The 18,098-nt window shown below is 44.5% G+C and overlaps 1 protein-coding gene across 5 annotated transcripts in view; it reads right to left on the reverse strand.

Moving 5' to 3' along the window:
* The window catches only part of LOC146857260 (uromodulin-like), a 389,869-nt gene that overhangs the window by 93,518 nt on the left and 278,253 nt on the right, over positions 1–18,098 (reverse strand). For 4 of the 5 annotated variants that reach the window (XM_085647766.1, XM_085647769.1, XM_085647768.1 and 1 more), the window contains one exon: positions 3,989–10,187. The exons of the other annotated variant lie outside the window; for it this stretch is intronic. In XM_085647766.1, the coding sequence (XP_085503892.1) occupies positions 9,946–10,187 (242 nt within the window). In that variant the 3' untranslated portion in view covers positions 3,989–9,945. Of the gene's footprint in view, positions 1–3,988; positions 10,188–18,098 lie in introns of those variants that run through there. 5 annotated transcript variants of the gene reach the window in all.

Raw genomic sequence — 18,098 nt, forward strand, 5'->3', positions numbered from 1 at the left:
CAGGTTATAATAAACACCATACATAGACCAGCGCATCTGGGAGAAAAAGCAATGTTAGACAGCATACAGAACATATGGCACAACAAACATTTGAGAGCTGCAGCCAAACAAAAAGTTAAAACGTGCATGATTTGTAATCAGTTCAACCCAGGTAAAGGCACAAAGGTGGAGCAGGGTGGATTCCAACCCCCTGACCATCCATTTGAAGTTCTCCAAATGAACTATATCCAGATGGAGAGATGTAGAGGTCACAAGTATGTGCTAGTTGTAGTATGTGCTCTGACCAGATGGACAGAAGCCTTTCCCGTCCCAGATTACACTGCAACGTCAACTGCTAAGCAACTAGTAAGAGAATATTTCCCGAGATATGGGTTGCCCCGTGTCATCTACTCAGACAACGGCCAGCCCTTCTCCTCTGAACTCATGAAGCAAGTGTCTCTTCTGTTAGGGTACACTTGAAAATTTCCCTGCGTAAGACATCCTCAAGCAGCAGGTCTAGTAGAGAGACACAACCAGATTTTGAAGACAAAATTGGCCAAGATATGTACAGACAAAGGCGTGGACTGGATGGTAGCCTTACCGGTTGCCCTCTTCTACATGCGTATGGTAGCACATTCCAGAACTGGTCTATCTCCGTATGAGGTGGTCTTTGGCAGACCACCAAATATGTGGGGTACGCCAATGCCTAAAAGAATTACTGATGTAGGCAGCAGAATATTGACTGATATTACCTGGCTTCCTTGATGTCTGCACTCCAATCTTGTCGTTCACTGGTCACTGCAGCCTTCCCTGACAAAACCGCCCCTGGAGAACACACCATCCGACCCGGCGACTGGGTGATGATAAGAAACTTCGACAGGACCAGTCCTCTTCAGCCCAGGTGGAAGACTCCGAAGCTCGCGCTCCTAACCACGCGGACGGCGGTGAAGGTCGAAGGCAAGAAGTGCTGGCTACACGCGAGCCACTGCCGGAAATATTTTGGACAAAGAGACACTGTTGCCGGCGACGCTGCCAACCCTAGTGACATTGTAACAGAACAATCTTTTGTGCCTTTGGAACTGACCCCACAACAAGAATATAAATCAAAGTTAAGGTCTGCATCCGGACTCTGGCTAATTAAGTCCACTGGGCGCAGGTCCAGTGGTGAAGCGGTTGGAGCATGGGGATGGATTTAAACACCTTGACTATGTGGGAAAAAGATAGAATGAAATGCAGAAACAAGAACTTTAAGAAATTGCGTAGTGGTTCTATCATATGTTTAATGATATTGTTTTTCTTCTTAACCATTATGACGTGTCTTGGACGGATCCTCCACACTGTTTTTCCTCCAACACCACACACCTCTCATGCACCCAACAGCACTCAGTAACACACATATCATGACCTACCCCCTCATGAACAAGCCCATAGACTAGCCTTGCAAAACAATACCTTTATACAGATGTTACACTACATCATCAGGCCAGCAATAGCACAAATTGCTGGATATGTGGCCGCCTCCCACCTCATCAGAAAAAGGGAGGGATGCCTCTTTTCCCCTTTCCATTTTCCTATAATGGGACTTGTGAAGCCTGGTTCGCCCTAATAACAGCTGACGATACCACCCCCACCTCCTGCCCTGATGGAAATAATTCATGCAAGAATGGGTGGCCTTGGGGAAACTTAAACAAGGTACTTAATGCTGCCTGTTACCCAAATAAGGATGGAAGTCCTCAGGCGACAGGAACAGTCCTAGAAAGTGAAGAATACAAGCAAGGGAACATGACCATTTCCTACAAGATGTTAAATACCAAACCTAAAAAGAATGCTGGTCCCCCTTCCATCTCGGTCTCACCAGTAAAAGGACACCTGTGCATCCAGAAAAATGTCTCTGTTCAATTAGGACACAGTGACTGTCATACCACTATAAGTTTTGAAGACAGAGGAAAGTCCTCATTTCAAGCATCTCGCCATACTTATTTCGTCTGTGGCCAAACGGCCTATGTGCAGCTGCCCTTGAACTGGGGGGGAACTTGTTATATAGCATTCCTGTTACCCCCTGTCTTTGTGGCCCCATCCACTTACCACCGAGACCTCCTAGTGCCCCATGTCAGACATAAAAGAATGATCAATACCTCCTTGGTTGACCAAACAGAAACCTCATGGGAACAGTATACAGATTTTAACAAAGGGTTCTTCTTCTTTGTTGGCCCTGTACAGAACAGCAAGCTTATACGCAGGTTGACAAGGACCTTAGAGGCAATTGTAAACCAGACGGAGTCTGCCCTGGGGAGCTTAACCCAGGAGCAGTCCGCCATACGATTGGTTACTCTCCAAAATTGCCTTGTCCTTGACATCATCCTGGCTGACAGAGGCGGAGCCTGTAAAATTATAGGCTCTAGCTGCTGTATATTTATTCCTGATAATTCCCCATCTGTATACACGGCCATAACAAAATTACACAAGGTAGCCGTAAGTTTACATCAAGAACCTGGCACCTGGACGTGGTCTGATTGGTTCTGGAAGATAATATTGTCCTGGGGATGGCAACTGCTGTCAGCGGCAGGTATAATATTCCTGATAATAACTGGATGCTGCCTTTGCATCCAATGTGGTCCTGCCCTGTGCGGTCCATGCGCTGCAAACTGCATTCCTAAACCACTTGTCCAGCAGAGAGAAAGGGAAAGAATTATGCTAAAAGAATGTATAGATGATCTCATGCAAATTGAGATATAATATAGGTACACTCTGGGGCAAGGAGGGAATGTGGAAATAAAATTGACATTTGTGCCCCATCATTTCCCTGTTTCTGCCTGGTAGCCATTTGTCTCAGACAAACACCCATTTTGTGTGTGACATGCTCTCAGCAACTTGTCTGAAAACTGTCCTTCACATCCCCATTGAATCTTGCACAACCCCCTGCTCCTTCCCCCAGTAGTGCCAGAGACTCAGCCACATCCTGTCCATTGTTGGTGACTCAGCCTGTCACACCAGCTGCCCTGTGACCACCCCCAACTGAAAGAGGAAGCACGAGGTTAGGCCCTGAAACCACACCAACTATTAGAGGAAGCACAAGGCTGTACACTGTGAACACACATTTCTGTTGTTCTGCCAATTCCCAGAACCAGCAAGATAGTTCCTGTTTTACACAAGATGGTTCCTGTTCTTGACTTTAAGCCAGAGATAAACCCCCGAATGAGTAAGGGCCTTCAACTGAAAGAGAACACATTTCCACACATCACATGCCCTCTCACGAGACACAAGACACGCCCCTACCTTGACACATCTGTTGGAAATTACTGCTTGTCACGTCCCTTTTTCTTGTCACTTCTCCTTTCTTCTTTTTCCTATTGACTGAAAACTGTATAAATATTCTGATGTGTGAATAAAACTGCAGACCACTCCTGTACCCGCTTGGTTCTGCAGCTACTGGACCCTTTTTTTTACTCGAACACCACGGACTCCTCTCTTTGCTTTGACTGAAATTATGATTATTAAGTATAGAAATTCTGAGATGAGGTAATATTGAATTAATTTACCACAGGACTCCAACTCTAATTCTTGATAATTTGTTTCAAACGCATGATTATAATGCCTGCCAAATGTAAGAATTATTTTCCTTTTTTCCTTCTAGGGAGCTATTATTGTATTTACTAGAATGTATGCAGTAATGTGTTTGTATACATATACACAGGGTCTTAAACAAATGCGTTCCCATTCCCCTTCCCCCTCTTTAATTTCAGCATGCTCACCACTGTCCTGAAGATGAACCCTAATAATTGGGTTCGAAACGTCGTCGACCACCCCACAACATGAATTCCTTATAACTTGTAAAGATCATTTATGGAATTCAACTACTATGTTGTTGTCAATGAGATGTCTTTTTAAAACTACTATCACTAGTTCACACCACGCTTTCTTATTATGTGAGCATTCTAAAATTGACTTTGTTTAAATAAATACCTGTTATCTTTTGACCTACATGACCCTTTACGTACATTGTCTCCTGCTCCCTACGGAATTGATTTCACTTCTCTTAAAAAACAAGTGACCCTGCGTGGGTCACCTTTTCTATTGGACCCTTTTGGGCCATACTTGAACCATTGTTCTTAACTATTCATTATCACCCCAGGTTCACATATCGGGGTACCCTTGTCTCCTAAAACCCCGTGCTACAAAAATAGCCAACTTTACATTCACATGTGATGTTATGTGTTATGTTTAACTATCTTTGCATCTGCACATAACACCATGACAGGCACGTTAAAACAAACGGTTTCGAAATGCATCTTCTTTAATACCAATTTTATCAGATATATTGGACATCGCTAATTCATAACATTAATTGTAAGAGGAAAACAGAAAAGGTTACATATAACATCTTCCAATCATTATACATATTCTTACACCACTCCCAGGGCTTTCAATCACAAATGCACCCCAGAAATAAGTACTATGAGCTGTTTATTGACGGCCTAGAAAGAGACCGCAGCCCTTCATGTATGATGCGGCCTAGAAACAGACAGCAGCCCTTCATGTATGATGCGGCCTAGAAAGAGACAGCAGCCCTTCATGTATGATGCGGCTTAGAAAGAGACTGCAGACCTTCATGTATGATGCGGCCTAGAGAGAGACCACAGCCCTTCATGTATGATAGTGCAGGAAAGAGACCTCAGCCCTTCATGTATGATTCGGCCAAGAAAGAGACCGCAGCCCTTCATGTATGATGCGTCCTAGAAAGAGACCGCAGCCCTTCATGTATGATGCGGCCAAGAAAGAGACCACAGCCCTTCATGTATGATGCGGCCAAGAAAGAGACCTCAGCCCTTCATGTATGAGGCGAGCCCAGCTGAATGGAACAGATCTCGAATGTTCCAGGAATGAAGTGGTGGAAGATTCCAGCCAGTGTTCCAGCCATGTTTAGGTCCGAGAGAGGAGTCCCGCGTGCTTTCCTGTGTCGCAGTCGAGGGTCCTTCAAGCAGCCCTCCAAGTGGCTCTGCATAGGTGAATGTTTAGTCTGCTCTCAGGTGTCACCGACAATGCACATTTCATGAGTCCATCCTTGAGCCTCGTGCAGTGAACATTTCCGGTGACTGTACGTGTCTCCGACTGTGACGCTCAGGTGTCTCGAGCAATGAGTGTTTTATATGACTTGAAGTGTCTAAGACAGTAAGTATTTCATGTGAATCTACAGGTGTCTCAGAAAAAGTGACAATTATTTTTTCTCTCCAGGGAGCCTTATGCAGCGATCTTTTCATGTGATTCAGACAGTTGCAATGTTATGTGTGTCTGCAAGTGTCTCAAACAAAGGGCATTTCATGTGACTCTCAATCTAGCTCAGATGACGAGGGATCATTTTCGGCAGAGACGGTGGGGGGTTTAAATAGAAATATGGATTGGAAGTGTCGCGGAAATACGATTTTGTTGAAGGAAAGTATTCATTGATCAGGATGTTGAGTGAATTTCTATTGAGAAGATGTTGCTTGTGGCAGTGTTTTCTAGTCGAAGCTGTGTGTTTTTAGCTGGCTGAGATTTCAGCAGTGCGGGTAAAAAATTGTTTATTAGCATGGATTGTCTCGGCAGTTTTTTGTTTTCAAAAGATATCTTTGGCAGATATTTCAGGAGTGTATTTTTAAAGGATGATGATTTTTTGTGAGTATTACAGTATCGGATCTATTTGTTAAAAGGGCTAGTGGATTTTCTGGCTGAATTTTTTTTTTTTTAATTGTTTGAAAGACGTTTTTTGATAGGGTCTGTACAGGGAGATGCTTGTCAATGGAAGATGTTTTTGACCTGGATTATACGGTATCTTTGTGCTGAAGGAACACAATTGCTGGTGGGTGTTGTGGTTCTATTGTTTTTGATGATGGAAGTTGAATTGTGGCAGGCACTGTGGGGGTGTTTCTTCTTGATGGAACGTGTTTGTTGCAAGGGAACGTGCAGGACGAGGGGGTTTCATGCAGCAGAATTACTTGTTACTTGGAACGTACTTTAATGGGTTTGTTTTCAGGGGCGGCTCCTCCACTAAGGAGAAGGAGCGTCTCCCCACTGCTTTAAAGCAGTGCAAAGTAAAAAAAAATGATAATTACGGAACGTCTGTTATTATTTTTACTATTGCAGTTGCACTATATTGGGTTGGCGAATTAATTTCAATGTCTGTTGTTAATGAAAGTCGAGATACGCAGAACAATTGGTATGGTTTTAATTAACTAAACAATAAAGATCATTATCAATATCACTGCAGGGCATCCCCATTGATAGGGCGGGGACCCATTGGTGTCGATGCCAGAGGAGGAGTGGTGGCTGCACCTAAAATATGCATGACTCTTTGGCTGGCTCGGGTCGGCCAAACCATCATGTGCACTTTGCATATTCTCCACTGGCTGTATTATACAGCCTTAGTGAAGAACAGGCCTACATTCCAAGCCCCTGTCTGAGCGCCAAACCACTGTGCTTAGACCAATCACAATGCTGCTTAAGGTAGCGTTGTGATTGGTCAGGGTAGGCTGGGTGCTTTCTGCTGGAGGAGAAGCTGCGGTTACGACGGCAATTGCGACCTCCAGGTAAGTCTGCTCTTTTTTTTCTTACCCCCTCCACCTTCCCCTGCCTACCAGCCACTGTTCCCTACCAGCCACCACTGTTTGTTTTTTATGGAATCATTTTCTCACTGGGATTTGCAGAGAGTCAGACGTTTTAAGGCATAGGCAAAGTGGGCTCTAGCCCAGGGCCCCAGCCTTTTAGGGGGCGCGCTGTTAGAGCCAGGTCTGTTCTACTGAGAGTCTTGCCCTGTTGACAGATTGTTTTAAATACAGTTTTTCCTTTAATTAATTTTAATATGGGTCATGTGTGAGCCTATTCCAGACATTTTGCAGAGAAATATGTATGTTTCATGCAACATTTAGAAAATACGTTTTTTTTAATGACAATAGGACCTCAAATATGAAAAAATTGAAGGGTGTCACAGAGATTATTTACAGTAACATTAGTGACCTGCTGCTGTGTTACAGTATCGTGAACACAACTCTATCCTTGAATATTAGATGTTAATAAATTCAGAATTTGAATTAGTGTGCCTGTACACTGACAATGGGCTGGCCAAAGAGTGCATGAAAGAGCTGAAATACATTTGGCCCAGGGCCCCCAACATCTTTAAGATATCCCTGCAGAGGGGGTTTTATTGGCACTTTCTTGTTAATGGGATGCATGGGTGTTGGCTACTATGAGAGGACGCTTGTCATAGGAATGTTGGATATGTGTCTATCTTAAGCTTACTTCCTGTGTAATAGGTATAGAAAGATGTGACTTCGTACATAGTCATTGACATTGTAAATATGGGTCAGGAGGCAACGGGAATTAACATAGGTCTTCCAAACCTATAAATATTGAAATCAATGTATTTTTCACATATATTTCACACATTCTGTGCTATCCCCTGTGTCCTAGGTTTCAGGTGAGATGCCACCTTTGATCGCTTGCTGGTATTGGCAATAATGAGTAGAAATATATTTCCAGTGGGCACAAGTATGATCCTAAAGTGGTTTATGAAATTATCAGGCAAGAAGGTGCTTTGTGGATTATCGACGTGGATCACCAGGCTATGGTTGCGGAAAGTACTACATAACAATTCCTCTGCTCTAGTCTGCACAGACCAAATGAGGCTACACAACAGCAAGCTCCCACTCTGGTTTCCACTTATGTCAAAATAAACAAGCTCCAGAGCACCTATGTGCACACGGCTTGAAAGTGTGTATTTCCATTTTTTATGTGTCATGAGTGGTAATCCCAGCCCCATGCACCTTTGTGGCCAAGACTTAGAACCCACTTGAGGGCATTTAGCAAATGCCACTGGTGCTGGTCAAGGATGTGCCCATCCAGCCATACTATTTTGATATACATTGAGCATCTTGATCAGCCCAGGAGGAAGGGGTGAGGTCTGTGAATGCACCTATTCGAGAGGTTCCCGCTTCTAAACTCTCCACTGCAAACTAAGGAACATAATCTCTTCAGTTTTGTGGCTTACCAAGTATTTTGGTGCACTTGGTGTAACTTAAAATGGTACAAAACTTCTTGCAGTACAGCGGTCTGATCTGAACAGTCCGCAGCTCTTGATTCAGCAGTCATACGACTGAATTTGGTTGAGGTGTCTTAAGTGTTAGGCCAGAGGGCATTACTTCATCATATGTTATATTGTAAGGGGGCCAAGTGCACATCAGCTGGCTGGAGTGGCTATCCGCTTGTGTATTTTGTTTTGGCTCCTTAGGAATAGAGTAAAAGCCTGGACTGCCTGATGTAGTGTTACGCATTGGTCTAACAAATTGAAGTAAATGTATGCTCACAATTTAACTGAAAAATCACTCCACTGAAAAGGGGTCTGTTGTTGTGAACTCGGCGTTTAGAGATTCCACTAGAGCTGTCAATTGTTTAGTGACTGTGGTATCCTCTCCTGGAGCTGTTGTAGTCTTTGTAGGTGTAATTTATCAGACTAGCTCTTGGATAAATGGCAAAGGAAGCATGCCCCATTTCTCAATGTTATCATTTAGTGTCTCGTGCGATGACTGTGTGTGCTCTGGTGAAGTTAGGGTGTCCACAGTCACAGATGTGCCTACCTTTATGATTGTGGTGAAACGGGACCTGGAGCTGATAGTCGCTGTTTTTTGTGACCTGCCTGGTCTTTATTGTTACCGTGGTGGTATTTGTAGTGGTCTCCTGCGTGGTGATTATAGTGATCAACTTCCCTCTAACATTTTTGGTTTCAGTAGTTGTTATGCTTTTAGTTTTGGTTTCAATTTGGATTTTTTTAACAGTGAGTCCTGGTATCGTTAGGATATTTGTGTCTGTGGATGGGTATGTGCCTAGTGTTGTTGATTCAGAAGTGTGTTTGTTTGGTGATATAGATTTTAGAAGCTCAGAAGTACTTTGCACAGGATTTGGAGGCTCAAATGTTTGAGGCTTGGGTTTGGGTGGCTCGGGTGTAGAAGTGTGTGTGTGTGGAAGGTGTGGGAGGCTCGGGTGTTGGGGGCTCAGGAGGTGAAGGCTTGGTGTGAGAGTCTCAAAAGTGGAAGGCTCTGGTGTTTGTCGTACTGGTGTGGAGGGCTTAGGTGTTTGAGACTCAGGAGTGGAAGGCTTAGGTGTGGGAGGTATGGGCTTGGGCGGCGTGGGGGTAGAAGGCTCAGGTGTTGGAGCCTCAGGTGTAGAGTGCTTGGTTATTAGAAGCTCAGGAGTGGAATGCTCAGAATTGGGAGGCTCAGGTGTGGGAGGCTCCGGTGTGAGAAGCTTAGCTTAGGGAGGCTAGGGTGTGGGAGGCTCTGGTGTGGGAGGCTAGGTTGTGTGAGGCTTGAATGTGTGGGAGGTGTAGGTGTGGGAGGCGTGTGTGCAGGACAGGTGGCTGTGGGAGGCATGGGTTTTGGAGACACAGGTGTTGGAGGCATGGGGATTGGCTGTTTGGTTGTTGGAAAATTTGGAGAGAGAGTCTCAGGAGTAGGAGGCTCATGAGTGGGAGGCTCAGTAGTGGAAAATCCACGGTGTTTGAGGCTCAGAAGTCATAGGCTCAAGTGTGGGATGTGCTAGTGTGGGAGTCTCGGGTGTTAGAGTCTCGGGTGTTAGAGTCTTAGGTGTAGGAGTCTTAGGTGTAGGAGTCTCAGGTGTGGGAGTCTCAGGTGTGGGAGTCTCAGGTGTGGGAGTCTCAGGTGTGGGAGTCTCAGATGTGGGAGTCTCAGGTGTGGGAGTCTCAGATGTGGGAGTCTCAGGTGTGGGAGTCTCAGGTGTGGGAGTCTCAGGTATGGGAGTCTCAGGTATGGGAGTCTCAGGTGTGGGAGTCTCAGGTGTGGGAGTCTCAGGTGTGGGAGTCTCAGGTGTGGGAGTCTCAGGTGTAGGAGTCTCAGGTGTAGGAGTCTCAGGTGTAGGAGTCTCAGGTGTAGGAGTCTCAGGTGTAGGAGTCTCAGGTGTAGGAGTCTCAGGTGTAGGAGTCTAGGGAGAAGGAGTCCCGGGTGTTGTTGGAGTCTCAGGTGAAGGAGTCTCGGGTGGAATAGGGTAAAAGCCTGGAGTGGGAGTGTTGTCTTTTGGAGTCTCGAATGTAGGAGTTTCGGGTGTGGGAGTCTCGGTTGTTGGATACTCTGGTGTGGGAGTCTCAGGTGTGGTCATTGTTGTTGCTGTTGTTGGTGTGGTAGTTGTTGGAGTAATTATTGGAGTTTGTGGAGTTATATCTGGATCTAAAAGGAAAACAGAAAATGAATCATAAACTAATCATGACTGTCAAGCATTTCATATAATAAACAAAGTTCATTTCTATGCATTACTCATCCAAATATGGATCACAATCAATCTCAGATTTTGCAGTTTTTTCAAATATCAACAACACTTTGTCATATGTCCCATGCAGGTCAATTGTCGATTTCCCTATGTTAGCATGAGCATGATGCAGTTTTTACTCTGCTTCGCACACGTTACTATGCATGCATATTTTGCTTTGTGCCATGCTGTACTTTCACACAGAATCTACTGTTGTTTTTGCATTCTGTTCTTTCTTGGGATTTGGTCTGAACACCGTAGACAACGGTAAAAAAACAATGCTCCTTGTTATTCTGTTTTGGTCAAACTAAAGCACCTACATAAAACACATAAATTCAAGCTGTTGTTTGAAAACACATACTTTTTGTCATATAGATATGCACAGACATGCAACTGCATTCTTGGAGAGAGATTTTACACAGACGAGATTGTGACTGCACCTGAAATGAAGAACTTTCATCTGTGCATGCTAAGGTATGCGGTCCACTGAAAACACCCAGAGATCTTTTGTGATATAATCATTGTGCTTCTTTAGAAGGGGAGGTGGTTAGTTTACCCTGTCTTATACCATGACAGCTCCTTTTATGATTTATGGATTACTTACTATGCTGACTACGTTTGTGTTAGGCATCTTCCTACTTCTTGTGGTGCGTATACTGCATACTACAGCTCAATAGTTAAAATATATATTTTAAACTTGCCTCGCATCTCTGTCAGATCTTATTGTAGACAAGTACGAGTGAGAGAGCGAAAGGGTGTGTTCCTTTTACCACGATTAGTGATAGGGTCAGGAGTGCTGTGTTCTGGGGTATCTGATCACTTGCTCCTCTGTGAGTAAATAGGAGCACAAGTGAGACACTATAGCTAGCTAGTCAGTCCCAGGCTCATGGGTACTAAGGTGATATGATGACTCAGTCCCTGCTTACTAAGGTTCTATGGCCCCAAGCATATTTCTGTGATTTCGCAGAATCCCAGAAACATGGCGCTGCCAACATTTGGTCTGGTACTTATTTGTGGGCCCCCGAGTAGTGTTTGTGCTTGTCCACAATACCATTGCACCTTTTCCCAGAGATGTCTGTGGTGTGGGGGCTTTACCTCCTCAGTCTGTAGTGACTTCTTCTTGCTGTAGGTTTTTGAAGCTTGAATTTATAAAGGTTTATTCCCACTTTTGTGCTACTGTTCGAATCCCTTACATCTACATATGGCTCAACTGGTTGCGCTTCTGGCTCATTGCCGCGCAGCGTTACTCACCACTATTTACAGCATGGAATCCCCATTACTGGGTCTCCCATTATTTTTGTGGTCGAAGCAGATCCTGCACACTGCTTTGAAGTTTTTTACTCCTGGGTTATGTTCCCCACTGTTGATGCGAATGATAAAACATTTCATTCTGAAATTGTAGCTAATGTTCCTGGGGTTTATCACCCTTATGCAGTCATTGAGCTTCCTCTTATCGCCTGGGAGCACCAAATTTGTTTTAATGGTGCCCTTCCCGATCCTCTTGCTTCTGTTTGCGCTGTATCCTTAATAATTGATGAGACCACGTGGCCTGTCTTGGCCAGTTTTACTCTATATCCACATTATCCCACCACTACTGTGGCGGATGTACGTTAGTTGTACGCACAAGTAGACATCTATATAGACGCTTGATTCAGTTTGTTGGCCCTGCATTTCTGGCAGCTTTACCTAGGGTTGCGCCTCCAGTGCAGGTACTGCAAGGTGGAGCGCTTAACATTAGCCCTGTTATTATTTACTCTGTTATGGGCAAACGTCCCCTTAACCGTGATCAGCTTGATGCTGTTTTTCCCCCTACTGGTCATTTGGAAAAGCATAGGATCCTTACTATGTGTTTACCTAGTGGTCTTGGCCGACTGCAACACCTGGGGGACGGTGTTTGTTACAGTTTATACTTTTTGTTATGGCATCTCCTTGATGAGCGTTTTTCCGAACATTCTCAAACATGTAGAGAATGAACATGGGGCAGGTCCTGCCCTAGATTTGGGGATGAAACTAGGGAGTATTTTTCCCGTAGTCTTCAAATGATTCTTTCTAATGTTAAAGATGAGGCAGAGTCCTTGATTATACGACAGTGACTTTCTTCAGTAGCAGCTGTCGACCGCATGCGTGAGTTGCCAATTATTTCTGATGTTTACACATCTTTGGGTCATAATACTTTGGGGACCAGACTATCTGCACAAGCTCTAGGCAAACCTCCTCCTGAAAAGAATAGTCGTCTGGTTTTTCCTAAGAAATCTTGGGATGAATCTAGGCAACAACAACAGAAGCCCAGGTCTTGTGGTGAGTCACCGCCACCGGACGCTTCTGAGCAAAAATATGATTTGCGTGATCACAAAAACAATTGAGATTCTTGAGCGTGTTCAAGTTCCTGATTCTCGTTCTCCTCGTTCCTTTCAGGAATCGTCTGATCAACAGTATGACAGAGGCAGGCATCAAGATCACAGACAAGGCGAGTCTGTGCAGCCCAAGCAGGATACACAATGTTCTTTTTGCGCAGTGGTCAAGAGGGAGGAATCTCCTACGTATAGAGCCCCCTTCTAAAAGAAGAACATTGCCGCTTTAACAGTGAAATATTCCCCAGATAATAAGAACCCTTCTCCTGGACAGGAGTTGGGCAGTGACCCTCCTCAACAGTGTGGCTGAAGTCACCGTAGAGTGCCAGACACTCCACTAGTTTCTGGTGGCAAGAGCAACTGAAACATTTGTTATGATTGAGACTGCGGACACCCACTTTGCCTCCCCTGATTTGCTGTCTTCTCTCCAATCAGATGCAACTGTTCAGATTCCCATGACAGGGTGGCTTCCTAAAGTTGGTGATCTGGTTCGTGAAAAGGTGGCGATCAAGAAGGCATTTAGTCCCTCCTACCGTGCTCCTGTTCCAGTGCTTGGTCATCGGGGTACATGGACAGTAATGTTGCTTCACTTTCTGGATACAAAGAAAACAGCTTAATTTCGATTGAACATGTCAAGCTAAACCATATGACCAATTCTAAATAGTATACCTCAAGGTGTCCCTACCCTAAATGTTGCTTTACAGCCCTGGAGCACCATCCCAGATGATTCTCCCTGGCTGCAGGAGGTGGATATTGAGACTTCAGTTGACCTAGTACCTATTACTAGGGGGGAGGCGTAGCTCACTCATACGGGCTTTCGGCCTAGACATGGGATGGAGACTGCCTTACTAGCCGTCACCGAGGAAACCAGAAGGATCTTAGATCAAGGGGGATCAGTGGCAGTGGTCCTCCTCGATCTGAGCGCAGCATTTGACACGGTCAGCCACGATTTCTGATGTTGGAATCTCAGGCAGGGCAATACTCTGGCTCAAATCGTTTTTGAGCAATAGGTCTTTTCAGATCTTCGAGGGAAATTCGGTCTCCTCCAGCAAACCCCTGAGCTGTGGGGTTCCGCAGGGCTCTTCTTTAAGCCCTGCGTTATTTAACATCTATATGAGACCACTGACTGAGGTCGTTCGTCCGTTTGGCATTAAGATCATTTCATACGCGGACGACACTCAGCTAGTGTTATCCCTGGCACAGGAGGACGGCCAATCTGCACAAATGGGGCTAACAAAATGTTTGGAGGAAGTAAAAAGCTGGATGACGAGCTCCTCCCTTAAGCTTAACGGGGATAAAACTGAGCTGATGCTCATGGGCCCCGCTGTTCCAACGCATGTTGACTCCCTCTGGCCTCCATGCCGAGGCACCCCCCCTGTACCCAAGGACAACATAAAAAGCCTGGGGGTATGGCTGAATAAAGCCTTAACCTTTGACACCCAGGCCATCAAGCTTTCTGCAACATGCTGTGGCCTCCTCAGGATGTTGAAAAAAGTGCTTCCACTTCTACCTGTGGAGGCCAAGCAGGCTGCTGTTCAAGACCTGATCCAGACTCGACTGGACTTTAACAACGTCCTGTATCTCGGTGCCCCGGATTATACACTGCGTTAGCTGCAGATTGTTCAAAACTGCGCGGCTCGCACATTGCTCCAATTGCCACGGAGACTGTCAGCCAAACCTGGGCTGAGTATCCTGCATTGGCTCCCGGTTCGGCAAAGAATAGCCTTCAAGGCTATGTGCATATCCCATCAAGCCTTCTGGCACAAAGGACCGGCAATTAGCCGTGAACTAATCACACAGTACAACACTAGGAAACACCTTCGCTCCAGCCACACCTTTTTAGCAACAGTTCCCAGAACTAAGAGAACGAGAGCTGGTGGCAGGATGTTTTCCTATAATGCCGCCAAACTGTGGAACCTCCTTCCCCTGCAACTCAGGTCTAACCCTATTCGGCTCTCCTTCCGTAAGCAATTAAAGACCTTTCTCTTTAACGCCCATAACTAACCTCCAGCTGATCGCCTCTGACAAATGACCTCACTCTCTAGGTAGCGCTTGGATGCCTCAGGGCAGCAATTCACGCTTTATAAGTCTACGTTTCATTTAATTTCATTTCGTTTCATTTCATTTCATTTTCACAGAGATTTACTATGTGGAATTCCGCGGAGTTAAATAAAAACTCCGCAAGATTCCACAGACTTCCGCACACCATATGCTTCCACGCACACCGGTAAGGTACATGCTTTACAAAAGGGCAGAGCCACTTGTCAAGCGGAGCCAGTGTGAATAAATGGAGTCCTGGAATGAAGTGAACTGATGCCTGTATTTTGCACTCTGGAAATATGACATGAAATCAGCCCTGCAATCAAGGGCTTTAAATGCGTGCAATTTGGTGGCTCTAAAGTAACCTGCATCCTCCGCAAAGAGCGCCCCTGTGATGGATCAGCCTGGGCCTGCCCGCTACTCTCCTCTGCTTGTGATGAGATGAGAAGGTGCTAAGGAAGGAGAATAGATGAGTTTTTGCCGCATCTTGTTGTTGAGCACGTCACAGGAGCCCGCCTGAGAAGTGGCAGCAAATGCTAAGCATAGGTGTTTGTTTTGTTTTCCTAGTTAACACTAACAGAGGCAAGGAGGAGCTGGCATACATCAATCTCTGGAACTTATCTGACAGACTAGTGCTTCTGTAAAAAAACAGATAGAAATGGGGAGGTAGGTTGAAAAAATATATATTCTCGATCCAACATTGCGTTACTATATAAAAAGATGTCTACTTTATTCCAATTCAGTGTGTTTGTGCTTTTCAGAATTGTTGACAATCATACTTACATCTATTAACATATTACAGGCTATGCAATTGGTGGCAGCAGCTTGCCATTTTTCTCATAGTTTTATTGCACAGTGAGACAGACGGCTTAGAAAGAAGTTCTGAACTGTTACATTACAAAATATATATATTTTTTGATAGAGGTGGCTCTCAGTCCAGAATGGGAGGAGCCCTTTTTGCCATTATTATGTTTAATAAATTAAACTTGAGTGAGCAACGCCGTATGCTCTGAGCACACAAAGCACCCAACAAGGCATGAGTGCAACACAAAAGGCTGAATGCAAGATGTATTCAATAAATTAATAAGAACTGTTCCTCCCCCTCATTGAATATGCCACACACATTTAGTGTGAACATTAATTAGAGCTCTAATGTGTTGAAGGCAGATGCCGCTGTCTGTATTTTTCACACTTACTAAACATGCTAAATTAAGTGGTGATTGATTGAACAAAGAAAAAAGGCAAAGAGCTTAAAGTGATTCCTAAGCGAACGGCTAGTGTCTGGCTCCCGGATTCATCTGCCACTGCGCAGCTATGGGAAATTAGAGATTTCAAATGTCTTGTTCAAAAAGGCAATGCAACAAAATGTGCCAGAACAATTCTAGCTCTCCTTGCTCCTGGGCACGCGCGCTCTCTTGCTCACATGCAGCCTCATTAAGTTCATAATTACCAAAAAGACACTCACTTTCTAGATTGTCTTTCCGGCACTAAGCAGCTGCTCGGACCAAAACATCGACCACTGGGTGATCACGTAGTACGTTCTCACAGGTCCTTTGGCTACCCTTCTCCTGGTGGGGCTTGGCTTTATTGTTGTTTGCCTGAGCAGCAGCACACGGGTGAGAGAGTGGATCTGTCTGGCTCTCCTCAGCACATGGGAGGGGCAGTCCTCCTTCACCTCTTGATGAATCTCGATGGAATCGATTCTCCTTGGGGTAGCATTGGGAAGGCAATCTGGCTAATCTCTACTACTCTAGTCTAGTCTTCTCTTCTTTTGCTAGCGCTTTCTAGTGAAAGTGACAGCTCCTAATTTAACACCAGTAGGAGAGCTTCAAGACTGCTTCTGGCAGCCGGGAGCCAGGCTGGGTCCCTGTGCAACTGCCCGCCTTTTAGAGCTTCACAAAATGAGACAATCCAGGCCCCTTGAGGCCGTGTGGGTGGTAAAACTCCACTACGCAGCGGAAGGTGGAGTTTCTGCCTAACTTCGCACTCTGGGCGAAGTGCGGAGTAGCAAAAACTCCACCGACGGAGCGGAGTTTGCTGCCCACTCTTACCTGTTATACCTTTTACACATTCAGTAATGAACATTATTTTTTCTGATCCTCCAGTTGATGCCAATTCTGCGGTACAAGAACCGAGTATCCATCCAGAATCACAGCCATCTCTATTCAGCTGAGTTCTTCTGGTTACTATATCGATCAAGATAACTCTTCTTTGGCCAGTTGTTTGTTGTCTTCTGTTTTGCCTTCACCACCAGTGCAGATTTGTGTTTTCATATCCTGATTAGGACGCACTTGTTTGATTCCATCGTGGATATATAGATGGATTGTGTTATTTTTGTTATTTCTGTTCATGTGGATAGGATTTGTGACAGTTGTTTTCCTTTTGTTCAATGGCCATTACCTCCCAGAATGTTGTGCTGCAGAACTGGTCAACGGGCTGTTGGCCCCACACTCTTCATCACATAAAATGAAAGATACCAGTCCCTACTTAATATTTTAGGGGTCCCAGTCAATGATGGAATTGAATGGGATAAAGTACCACTCGATGTATACGGTCCTAGAGAGAACCTGCAAATACCATATGTTTTCTGTGTTTGCATGGGTGATGTCATAAAACCTGGGATGCATTCGGATGATTGGGATGTTGATACTGTGAATTTGATGTTTTCTGAACTGCAATATTATGCTGTCCTAGACAATGAGGATTTGTATTTAAATTCTGCTAACTATGCCGGGTTATTCTGTTCTCAACATTATGAAAATAACTTTTTGCATAGAATCTGTTGGCAGCATTCTCAATATAATTGTACTAAATGGGAGCATTGCCCAATTCCATATCAGGGTAGCTCAAGAATACAAAAAATGTAATTCACCTATTTTATCGGTTATAATGTGAGACAAGAATTCATACTTTTTAAAATGTGTTTCTGCTGCTCCAAAGAAATATATGCTTACTCTAACCAAGCTAATCTATACCCAAGCCTTCATTGATGAACTAGCCCTTAAGGGCTATGATTATTGGAAGGACAATAAAGACTTGAAGTTAGTTTGAGGATCTAAGTCCTGGCAAGCCCAAGGTATAGAATCTCTCTTTCGTGCATTTCTCATACCTATTTTTTTTAAGTGACACAATCCAACTAACTACTTGTCGGGGACCGGCTGAAAATTAAAGAATTCAAAACTCCAACTATTCAATTCCATGCCCCTTTTGATAATTGGCAATCTTATACAAATTTTACTGAAGACCACTTGAATAGTATGATACAAAATGGTACATTTAATTCTTCAGTTATGGCTCAGAGTGGGTGAATACTATTGTCAATAGACAACAATGTTTGTCATACTCATTTTTTAAATTCAACATCCGGGTTCAAACTAAATAGACCTGTTCCCCAATTTTCACATCCAGCCACCATAACACTGTTACTACTTACTATGTAGG

Source organism: Triturus cristatus, chromosome 3_2, assembly GCF_964204655.1.
Source record: "Triturus cristatus chromosome 3_2, aTriCri1.1, whole genome shotgun sequence".
NCBI lineage: Eukaryota > Metazoa > Chordata > Amphibia > Caudata > Salamandridae > Triturus > Triturus cristatus.